The sequence below is a fragment of the Oratosquilla oratoria genome, chromosome 15 (assembly GCF_046742065.1).
Source record: "Oratosquilla oratoria isolate Oo_2021 chromosome 15, ASM4674206v1, whole genome shotgun sequence".
Taxonomy (NCBI): domain Eukaryota; kingdom Metazoa; phylum Arthropoda; class Malacostraca; order Stomatopoda; family Squillidae; genus Oratosquilla; species Oratosquilla oratoria.
Genome location: NC_134791.1, coordinates 46,208,049 through 46,220,548, shown reverse-complemented (window position 1 = coordinate 46,220,548; position 12,500 = coordinate 46,208,049). Strand labels below are relative to the sequence as shown.

General features: G+C 39.8%; 1 protein-coding gene across 2 annotated transcripts in view; it reads right to left on the bottom strand.

The window, feature by feature from the left end:
• Positions 1-12,500, bottom strand: part of LOC143033436 (uncharacterized) — a 161,294-nt gene that overhangs the window by 71,289 nt on the left and 77,505 nt on the right. For both annotated transcript variants that reach the window (XM_076198875.1, XM_076198876.1), the window contains exons 7-9: positions 9,772-9,945; positions 9,027-9,157; positions 8,489-8,749 (exon numbers count right to left, since the gene is read on the bottom strand). In XM_076198875.1, the coding sequence (XP_076054990.1) occupies positions 8,489-8,749; positions 9,027-9,157; positions 9,772-9,945 (566 nt within the window). The remainder of the gene's footprint in view (positions 1-8,488; positions 8,750-9,026; positions 9,158-9,771; positions 9,946-12,500) is intronic.

Here is a 12,500-nt window from a genome sequence, read left to right as displayed (position 1 = left end):
AAGTGGTGCACCCATGAGAACTAGTTACAACGAAGATCTTAAGAGTAAAGATGATGGAAGCAAAATGCTTGGTGAGAAAGACCAAGAGAAGAGCGGGTATGAGATAGATCAGATATTTGACTAAGATTTTTGAAAGTAATAAAAAAAAAATAAAGGAAATGGGTAAAAGGAGCAGATGAGTAATTCCAAATACACAAGAGAGCTATGAGAGAGAGATGGGTTAAGCGTGTCGAGAGTTTTTTAATGTGAAATACCGTGAACAACGGTTCTGGGGAATGGTAAGAAAAAGAATGATAGATGAGAAAAGTGACAGGATAACTATGTATTTGGCTGTAGTACAGATGAGACTAAAAGGAACGAGATAGGCAATATGTTTATGGGAAAAAAGACGACGGATGTATTAGCGTTAAGTAAAACTAAGTTGAAAGGGAGGGGTGATTTTGAGTTTGGGAGTGGGGTGAGGAGAGTGTCAGGAGTGATGAGGAGGCGAGGGAGGGAAAGAGTGGCACTGCCGCTAATTGAAGTGAGTGAAAATGAAACTGAGATGAAAGATTCTTTTTTTTTGGGGGGGGAGGAGTGCATATGGACCTGGTATTGAGAAAAGTGAAAAAGGAGGTTTTTAGTTAGATTTAAATGAGTACTTAGAGAATTTTGGAAGGAGTGTGAATGTAGTTGCGTTGAGGGATCACAATGCTTGAGTAGGGGATGAGTCAGTAGATGGTGCAATAGGGATGTTTTGGGTGACAGGTAAAAATTTAAGTGATATGTTTAGAAATGGAGTTGATGATAGCAAGTATATATATATATGTGTATATATATATATATATATATACATATATATGTATATATATATATATATATATATATATATATACATATATATGTATATATATATATATATATATATATATATTTATATGTGTGTGTTTGTGTGATCCACCATGGTCTTGGATCACGTGTTGGACTCATGATCGACAGCTATTACCCTCTCGGAAGCTCAAAGCTCTCATATGACCAATCTATGGGTAATGGTGTGACCTTACACGCAGATACACACCCATCTCCCCGCCCACAAGAGATGGAGTAACGACTCACAGCGCAGAGATACTGAAATTATTTCAGCCCTGGGCGGGATTCGAACTCGGACCGCTGTACCAGCAATTGCGAATGGTACCACTGCACCGTCGAGAGAGAGAGAGAGAGAGTGTGTGTGTGCGTGTGTGTGTGTGTGTGTGTGTGTGTGTGTATTCACTTTCACTTCACTTGGTCTTTGGATCACGTGTTGGACTCGTGATCGACAGCTATTTCCCTCCTGGAAGAGAGCTCAGAGCTCGTAGGTCCGATCTATGGGTAATGCTATGACCTTTCACACACACACACCCCCAACTCCCCGCCCACGAGAGTCAGAGTAACGACCCGAAGCGCAGCTGTACCGAAATAATTTCGGCCCTGGGCAGGATTCGAACCAAGCACTACGCGCACCACCATGCTAGTAGTTCATCGCTCTACCAACTGTGCCACCGAGTTGTGTAGAGTGTGTGTGTGTGTGTGTGTGTGTGTGTGTGTGTGTGTGTGTGTGTGTGTGTGTGTGTGTGTGTGTGTGTGTGTGTGTGTGTGTGTGTGTGTGTGTGTGTGTGTGTGTGTGTGTGTGTGTGTGTGTGTGTGTGTGTATTTACCTAGTTATATTATACGGGAAGGGAGCTATGCTCGTCTTTGTATCTCTCAGCATCAATTTTTTTCTTAAAATCTTGAATAGTGTTTGCACACACTGTTTCGTTGTCTAATTTGTTCCAAGTATCTATCATTCTGTGTGGGAAGCTGTTCTTTTCAGATCTCTTCTGTAACTATCCTTTTTTAGTTTCTTTTCGTGTTCTCTTGTTTTACCATTATCCCATATTAACCAATCATTCTTATCTAAGACTTCCATTCCTTTCATTATTCTATAGATAGTCAGAAAGTCTCCCATTTCCCTTCTTTGTTCCAAAGTTTCTAGTTTGGACAGTCTTTGCTCATATGTCAATTCGGAAAGAGTTGGTGCTAGTTTCGTTGTTGCTCTTTGTATCCTTTCTACATACATACATACATATACCAAAGGCTTTTTCCCCTACATGGGGGGTAGCCACAAAGAAAAAGGCATAGAAACTACTCCCACCCATTCCATTTCCTACATATTCCACTCCCCTCCACCCTCCTCCCTCCCTCTTATCTTGGCACCTCCTGGATGACGGGTCATCCCTGCCTCCTGTCCACTGCCCTGGGTCAAAAGCAGTGTCGTAAGACACAGCACATCCACAGCAAGGCCGCTTCATAAATTCGGCGACCCCCCCTCTCCGTCTCCTCATGCAGAAAAGTAGAAGACGGGGAGGAATCCCTTCGGGCTGCGTCAATTTTTTTTTTTTTATACATACTTCCTCACCCCCATCCCCCACCCACTCCCCCTCATGCATCATAGCATCATCTATACACAACCCCTCTCCATTTACCCCTACCTTCTATCCTCTCCCGTCCTTCCTCCATAGACATTCCTCTCTTTTGTAATGCCCCTTTCACCCCATCTATCCATCTCATCCTAGGACGCCCCCTCATATTCACTCCTTCCACCTCTGCCTTCCAAACTTCTTTTACTAATCTTTCTTCACTCATTCTTTCCATGTGTCCAAACCATTCTAATATCCTTTCATCAACCCTATCTCCCAGTTCCCTTTCCACCCCTATTCTCCTCCTCACCTCCTCATTTCTCACTCTATCCAGCCTAGTAACCCTTATCATACTTCTCAGGCATTTCATCTCAAACACATTCAAACTCCTTCTCTCTTCCTCTCTCATGTTCCATGTTTCTGCCATGTACAATGCTGTTGGTACAATCACTCCTTCACATAACCTCCTCTTAGCATCCATTCCCAAATGTCTATTTCTCATTACACTTTTCAATCCATCAAGGCATTTACTCGCTTCTCTCAATCTACATTCTACCTCCACCTTCACTCCTCCCTTTCCTGCTACATTCGCACCCAAATATCTAAAACTATCCACTTCCTCTAGTCGCTCTCCCTTAATGCTCACCTCCAGCCTACTGTCACTCTCTCCCCTTGTACATCTTATCACCTTACATTTACCCACATTTATCTTCAGCTTCCTTCTTTCACACACCTTCTCAAACTCTGTCACTAACTTCCTCAATCCCTCCTCTGATCCTGCTACAAGCGCAGTGTCGTCAGCAAACAACAACTGGCTCACCTCCCACTTTTCTCCATTTTCTTTAATTATCTCCAACCCCTGACCCACTACCCTTGCATTCACCTCTCGCACCACCCCATCCATGTAAAGATTGAACAGCCAGGGTGATATAACACATCCCTGACGAAGTCCCACCTTTACCTCAAACCATTCACTCTCTCCATTTCTAATCCTAACACAAGCTCTACAACTCTCGTGAAAACTCTTGACTGCTCTTAACAGCTTTCCTCCTATCCCATATATCTGCAGTACCTCCCACAGTGCCTTCCTATCTACCTTGTCATAAGCCTTTTCCAGATCCATAAAAGCCCAGAAAACATCCTTACCTTTTCCTATAGCTTTCTCACATATCTGTCTTACCACAAATATCTGATCTACACAACCCCTACCTGTCCTAAACCCGCACTGTTCTTCACCAATTACTCCCTCTGTTCCTCTACTAATACTCTCAATCAAGACCCTCCCATACGCCTTCTCAACTACACTCAACAAGTTAATCCCTCTGAAACTACTACATTCACACTTGTCCCCCTTTCCCTTGTAATGCGGAACTATACAGGCACTCCTCCAGTCCTCCGTCACTCTACCTTCTCTCAAACAAACATTTAACAACCTCACCAGCCAGTCCACCATCACTGTACCTCCTTTCTTCAGACATTCTGCATGACATCCATCCAGACCAGGTACCTTACCTGCTCTCATCATCTTAACAGCTGCTTTCACTTCATCCTTCCCTATTTCTCCTCCATTTTCCTCACTCATCACTCTCATTTTCTTAGTGCTTCCCACTGCATCTACCTTTCCCTCCCTATCCTCCTTCACATTTAGCAACTCCCTAAAATACTCTACCCACCTCTCTCTCACTGCCTTCTCTTCCATTATCATCTCTCCATCTGCATCTTTTATCTTTTCCTCTCTACTTGATTCGCCTCCTCTTCCTCTTTTAATTTCCTTCCAAAACATATTTTTATTACTTTCAAAAATTTCTGTCATACTCTGTCACATCTGCTCTCCTCTTTGTTTCCTTTATCTTATGCTTAACTTCCTTTCTCTTTGCTTTGTACCTCTCATACGATTCCCTCGTCCTAATTTGCAGCCAATCTATGAATGCCTGCTTCTTTTCTTCTACACATTTCTTTGCTTCCTCATCCCACCACTCACTACCCTTCCTTGTTTTTCCTCCCGCCCTCCATGTTCCACACACCATCTTTGTACACCTTATGACTCCCTCCTTGAACCATCCCCATTCCTCCTCCACTCCTAGTATCCTTTACTCCCTCCCACTCCTCTTTCAGTTTCTTCTTAAACTCACTCTCCTTTTTTTCCTCATTTAAGCAGTTCACTCTAAGTACCTCCCTACCTTCTGTCCTTTTCCTCTTTCTCCACCTATTCTCCACTCTCATTTTACCTTCCTGGGTGTCCATAGTGCTCATGCGTACTCAAGTTTTGGTCTTATTAGTGTAGTTAGCATTTTTTTTATCATTTCCTCGTCCAAATAAGCAAACGCCACTTCAATTGACCTCAATAAGTTGTAGGTTTCTCCGAATATTTTATTAATATGCTTATCCGGTGTCATGTCCTTGCTGATCATCACTCCGAGATCTTTCTCCGAGTTTACTTTTTTCACCTATTGTTCACCAATTTTGTAATCTTTCGATATTCTGTTTTTACTTTTTCCAAATTCCATTATACTAGATTTCTTTATATTGAATTTTACTTCCCACTTTTGAGTCCAATTCCAGATCTTACCCAAATCTTGTTGCAATGAGTTGCAGTCTTCCTCCGTTTTTACCTTCTTTGCATCATCTGCAAGGAAATTCATATAACACTCTACACCTTCATCCATGTCATTAATGTAAATGGCAAACATGATCGGGGCCAGTACTGATACCTGCGGGAAACGGTATGCAGACAAAATGCCGATAGACATAATGTCGACGGACATAATGTCGTCGGACATAATGTCAATGGACAAAATGTCGATGGACAAAGTGCCGACATTTGTTCAAGTAGGACAAAATGTCGACGGACATAATGTCGATGGACAAAATGTCGATGGACAAAGTGCCGACATTTGTTCAGTTTTTGTTACACGATAGTGAGGACATAAGCATTTACTCAACGTCTAATAATCTAAGAGTGTTAGAAACCTATTCAACATGGCTTTGTGATGGGACGTTCGATTCTCCTCCTGTTGGGAAGCAATTGTATACTATTCATGCCCTTCTTACAAATAACAAAACACTACCAATGATTTATTGCCTTACAAGCAAAAAGGATGAGCAAACTTACGCGTTCATTTCTAATTTTTTGAAAGACCGCAATTTGAACCCAACATCAATCAGTGTTGATTTCGAAAGAGCCTCTATCAATAGTATAAGGGAGATATTTCCAGATACTATTGTTTATGGATGTTTTTTTCCATTTTGGTCAATGTCTGTGGCGCAAAATCCAGTCGTTGGGTTTACAATTTTGGTATACTGAAACCAGTAATGCATTCATCATAAAGCAATTTCAAGCATTGGCATTTATTCCTCCTGATCACGTATATGCTTTTTTTGAAGAGCTTCTTGGTTCCCTAAATGAAGAAATAGAATGTGTTCTCGACGAATTTCTGGCGTATTTTGAAGTTACATGGATAGGCGTTGTTCACCGTGGACGACGACGTCAACCCTGCTATGAAATCAAGCTATGGTCAGTTCATAGTCGTATCGCAGATGACTTGCCACGCACGAATAATGCACTGGAAAGGTGGCATAATGTTTTTAACAGGAGAATGGTGATTAAGCATTCATCTGTAGAAAAATTGGTTAACAAACTGAAAAAAGAACAAGCAAATACAGAAATGATGTTAGCGCAACTAACCAATGGGAGAGGAATCGGAAGGCAGAACCCAAAATATGTTAGAATCAACAAAAGATTGAAGAACCTGGTCACAAACTTTAATCCCAATCAAGGGATACAGTTTTTCAGAGCAGCTGCTCATAACTTGTAAAGCTTTTTAGAATCATGTTGTTTTAATAGGTAAATTGTGCGTCCATTAAATCTTTTGTAACACTTTATAATTAATTATATTGTTTTTAATAAATTTGTAGCTCTACAACTGTACCATCTTGTGATTCATTAAAATCAATAGACTGTCAAGTTTGTTTATTTTGGAACTACCATTTTAACCAGTATTATTATGAATGAATGACAGGGAGAGAGGTATAAAATTGGTGGCAAAAATGGCTTAGTGCTTGCATTAACAACTGGCATCATCTCACTAAATAAATAACTAGTAAAAGTCGTCGTCGATATTTTGTCCTACTTGAACAAATGTCGGCACTTTGTCCATCGACATTATGTCTGTCGACATTATGTCCGTCGACATTATGTCCGTCGACATTATGTCCGTCGACATTATGTCCATCGGCATTTTGACCTACAACAGCGGGACACCGCTTATCACTTCTTCCCAGTTCGAGTATTTATCTCTAATTACTACCGTCATTTTCCTCCCAATCAGGAAGTCTTTCATCCATTCCAATAATTTTCCTCTGATGCCACCTACTGGCTCAATCTTCTTTATTAGTTTTTTATGTGGTACCTTATCAAATGCCTTTTGTAGGTCCAGAAAGGCACAGTCTGCCCACCCATCTCTCTCTTACAGTATATTATGTCTATTTGTCTTGAATAGAAGCAAATCAAGGTTGTTGTACATGATCTTCCTTGTCTGAATTCAAATTGGTTTCGATTCATTATAGTTTTTTCTTCCAAATGTTTAACCCATCTATTTTTGAAAACTTTCTCACAAATTTTTGCTACTGTGCTTGTTAGTGAGACCGGTCTGTGTGTGTGTGTGTGTGTGTGTGTGTGTGTGTGTGTGTGTGTGTGTGTGTGTGTTTGTGTGTGTGTGCGTGTGTGCGTGTGCGTGTGTGTGTGTGTGTGTGTGTGTGTGTGTGTGTGTGTGTGTGTGTGTGTGTGTGTGTGTGTGTGTGTGTGTGTGTGTGTATTCACCATGGTCTTTGGACCATGTGTTCGACTCGTGATTGACAGCAATTTCCCTCCCGGAAGAGAGCTCAGAGCTCGTATGACCGATCTACGGGTAATGCTGTAACCTTACACGCACACACACACACCCAACTCCCCGCCCACGAGAGTTGGAGTAACGAATCGAAGCGCAGCGATACTGAAATGATTTCAGCCCTGGGCAGGATTTGAACCCGGACCGCCGTAGTGACAGTCGGAGACTACCAACCGCGCCACCGAGTCGTTATAAAACTAACCTGCGTTCGCCAGGGATCGAACCTGGGACCTTCTCTGTGTGTGTGTGTGTGTGTGTGTGTGTGTGTGTATGTGTGTGTGTGTGTGTGTGTGTGTGTGTGTGTGTGTGTGTGTGTGTGTGTGTGTGTGTGTGTGTGTGTGTGTGTGTGTGTGTTTACCTAATTGTAGTATACGTGTAGTATACGTGTGTAGTATACGTGTGGACGTCCTTCACTCATTCACTTCGTTCCTCATCATGCACATTTGTACGGCCATCTTTAAAAGCTATCACCCATTTCCGCACCATCCCATCACTCATAATGTTTTTTCCATACATTTCACTCATCTAACGATGAATTTCAGCCGCTTTCACGCCTTTAGCAGTAAGAAAACGAATCACAGCGCGTATTTCACAGTCGGCGGCATTCTCAATCGGAGGAGGCATTTCAAATACTCACAAACAAACTTAAACACGGTCAGATGATTCCGTAATTATGTTGAAAAGTAGATTACAGTACAGGCTTTCGTGTAAAAAAAATTGTTACGAAAAGTCTACTTGTTTCATTTTTATTTCAAAACGGTACTTACTTAAAAAACACGCCTCGTATTTATACATCTATATGGAAGACTGTCTCCTCTCATCTTTTAGACATGTAGTCTTCCTTTTGTTCTCATAACCTCTTGAAGCCCTCCTATCCCTAATCTCTTCTGCCAATGTATCTCGTCCCCTTTAGCAGCCTGAACACTGTAATCATACCACCGCTTTCTCTTCGATCTTTCAAAGTTGATAGACCCATTGCTTTTCGTCTTACCTCATATGGTATATCTGCCAGGCTGGGATAAACAAGTCTGACAGATAAACCTGTGTGTGTGTGTGTGTGTGTGTGTGCGTGTGTGTGTGTGTGTGTGTGTGTGTGTGTGTGTGTGTGTGTGTGTGTGTGTGTGTGTGTGTGTGTGTGTGTGTGTGTGTGTGTGTGTGCATGCAACAATTTTGTCCTGCACTCACCAGACGTCCAAGGCAAGACCCTGATCAGCAGTTAAGTTGATGTTGCGCTGACCGAAGAGGGGAACGAAGCTGGTACCTCGGTAAGGGGCCAGGGTGGCGGCCAGGTCGTCTACATCCCTGAGGGGTAGATCCGACCCGCTCATCTTGACCACGAAGTCCCAAATGCCCATACGGAGGAGCTCTTCGAAGCATTCCAGCTCAGCACGCACGATGTTGAACGATCCCCATGAGGCGACGACCGATCGAGAAGCAGGAAGGATTCTGACAAGAGAAATCGAAAGAGGTAATAAAGCTGATTATGTACCTAGAAAAACGCAATTTTGCAGTACTTCATATGCAAAGACCTTAACGAGACAATAAGCAACAACAATTTTGGAAGTACTTTTGATATTGAAGGAAAGATCAATCCAGTGTATCCGAAGACAAAGAGGAAAGTAATGACATTCTTTGTATTGAGGTATAAAAGCTAATCTACCACCCAGAGCACGAAAGTGAGCGACATTTTCTCCCCAATTACTTAAAGAACGACTATCGCCACCTGATGTTGGTGGCTTTCGGGTACAGAAGTTCAAGAAGATTCTTGAGGGTCTCCCTCGTGTTGTGGCTCCTGTAATCCACGTGGATGACGTAGAAGTGCTCGGGTCGGTACACAAGACTCAGCATCTGCATCTGAGGAGGAAAGAGGCGAAGGGGACTACTTACACAGACGGAAGAGTCAAGGCCTTTATCGGCAGCCAGGCAGCAAGAAGAAATGCATTTCTATGAATGTTATCTAGTCCTCGAGAGAGCCATCAAGGTTCTAGTTTATGATCATGCTCATCAGCTAGATATTTTTTAAATCTAGAATTGAGGGACCTGGCGTCATTTTTCATCCAAAATGTCACATGAGTGTATTAGTCTCACTAGAGAAACACAAGAGCCTCTTAAGGAGTTATCACACTGAGCTATTTTTCCTCACACATCCTACCTCCAACTTCCATTTGTACAACTAGAATATGACTTCGCTAACAGAAATCTAGACTTCTCTTCTCTAAGAACATTTCATGTGTATGTCTAACATTCGTACAGGTTTATAATCACTTATTCATCATTCGGCTTTGCTATATATGACGAAAGATAATTCGATGTTTGGAGATTTGAAAAGTAAAGTCGTTTTTACTCAAAAGAACTCTCAACTGTCGGCTCTGATGAAGCCCGTGGAAGCCCAGTCTGATAACCCCTTTACAAGTCTCATCTGTGTTTTTTTTTTTTTTTTTTTTTTTTTTTTTACTCGGCGTACTTACGATGGCTGGCGGGTCCTTGTGTGTTAGCAGGACGAACCCTAGCCTAACAGGGATGAGGCTCAGATGCCGGATTTTCTTCAGGGACTTCTGGTACTTACTGACTTTGGGTCGGGGTCCGACATTAGGAGTAGAAACTTGGTTGAGTTTGACCCCCTCTGGCTTTAGGCCGGAAACCTGCTTCCACCAGGAGAAAACGAAAATACGGATTTGAAAGTGTATGTCGAAGGCTTTTTTTTTTTTTTTTTTTTTTTTTTTTTACCGGTACTTGAAAACATGGACCCTGCTGATACGATGATGGGTGATGATGATGATGATGATGATGATGATGATGATGATGATGATGATGATGATGATGATGATGATGATGATGATGATGATGATGATGATGATGATGATGATGATGATGATGATGATGATGATGATGATGATGATGATGATGATGATGATGATGATGATGATGATGATGATGATGATGTCACCTGTACTTAACAAGAAAACTAAAAAGACAAAGATAAGTAATACGTCCGGAAATGTTCAAAGGATTTCAAAGTATCCATCAAATGGACCTTTTTAATTGTCTTCATGCTTATCTACTTTTTTATTATTGTTATTTTTAATAGTGAAAAAATTATTACGTTATAAAGACAAAATACTACTACTGGAAACCTACTTATACCAGGAAAGAAGGAAAGAATATATATGTATGTATGTATATATATATATATATATATATATATATATATATATATGTATATATATATTGTTGAGACATTCTGACAGGTTGACGTAAGCGGAATAGGAAACACAGGAGTCTTAGTCTTGAGTTTATTCCTGACTAGTTTCGCAGGTATGCTTTTTCAAAGGAATAGGTTTACAACCGGACTATGGGCATTACGAGTATATACATGGGGTGGACCTCACCACCTCCCCGAGTTACCATAGTTGGTGACGAGTGTGAACATTACATTGTGGCTAACGTAACAATGATGAAATTTACAATTAAATATGATAACACTAATAACAAAGAAATTAATAATAGTAAATGTAACAATAGTAATGATAACAATGATGATAAAAATTTTAGATAATAATAACAATAATAATAACAAAAATGGGCAAGTGTCGCGGTAGATTTTGTCCATTTCAAGTCACCGGTTCTCTTGTTTGTGTTTTTGTGGTTGGCAATGTAAAGTGATTCAATTATTTTCCGTTGTTTCTTGTGTAGTCCTTTAGCTAGAATGGTGGAACCCTCCCAGTTAGGTAAGTGTCCCTCTGTGTCAATGTGGTTAACTAGAGCGTTGGTTTCTCGGTGGTGTCTAATGTCCGCTTTGTGTTCCCTGAGTCTGTTGTTAAGTCCTCTGTATGTCTCTCCGTAGTATGCACAGTCACATCCTTTGCAGGGAATTTTGTAAACGATGCTATTGTCACGGTTCTTCTTGGTTCTGTTGGTGGTCAAGTGTCCTATTTTCTTCCCTGTGTCATTTACTATGATGAGTCCTGTCTGTCTCAACGTTTTGGAAAGCATGTGAGAGAGGCCAGAGTTAGGAACCACAAGGTATCGTAAATTTGTCCTCTCTTCACTTCCTTTCCTCTGTCTGATTTTAATTGCTTTCCGTAGTGACGTCCCTAACATGCCCTCTGGGTACCCTAGGTTCCTGAATGCAGCGGTTACGTATTCAATTTCTTCTTGTAAATACTCTTCGCTGCATATTCTAAGAGCCCTAAGGTAAAACCCAATGATAACCCCTGATTTGGTCTTCTCGTCTTGTGCGCTAAAATAGTGGATGAATTCGTCTTTGTTATTTTCATCATTGTAATTATTATTATTATAATTATTATTATTATTATTTTTATATTTTTATTATTTTTATTATTATCACCATCATTATTATTATTACTTTCATTATCTTTGTAATTATTATTGTTATTATTATTGTTACTATTATTATTTAAATATTTAATTTTTCGATTTTTTATTATCATTGTTATCACTATTATTGTTATAATTACTATTAATAATTTCTTTTTTATTTTATTTTTATTTCTTTGTTATTAGTATTATCAGATTTTTTATTTTTTATTATTATTATCATTATTATTATTATTACTTTTATTTTATTGTTATTATTATCATTATTATTATTATTACTTCTATTTTAGTTATTATCATTTTTGTTATTATTATTGTTATTATTATCTAAAAAAATTATCATCATTGTTATCATTACTATTGTTACATTTACTATTATTAATTTCTTTGTTATTAGTGTTATCATATTTAATTGTAAATTTCATCATTGTTACGTTAGCCACAATGTAATGTTCACACTCGTCACCAACTATGGTAACTCGGGGAGGTGGTGAGGTCCACCCCATGTATATAATGCCTTAGCCCGTTTGTAAACCTATTCCTTTGAAAAAGCATACCTGCGAAACTAGTCAGGAATAAACTCAAGACTAAGACTCCTGTGTTTCCTATTCCGCTTACGTCATGTATATATATATATATATATATATATATATATATATATATATATATAAATATATATATTATATATATATATATATTTGGTTAAAAAATACAGCGACTTCTGTATTTATGATCTTCTTGTTGATACTCTCTACTTTGCGAACTGCAGATTTATGCGTAGAGTTGAGCACAGAAATACTATTACCGAAAGGCATAGTAAAACACAGTGGAGTGTTCTTAATATATTCACTCCACTGTG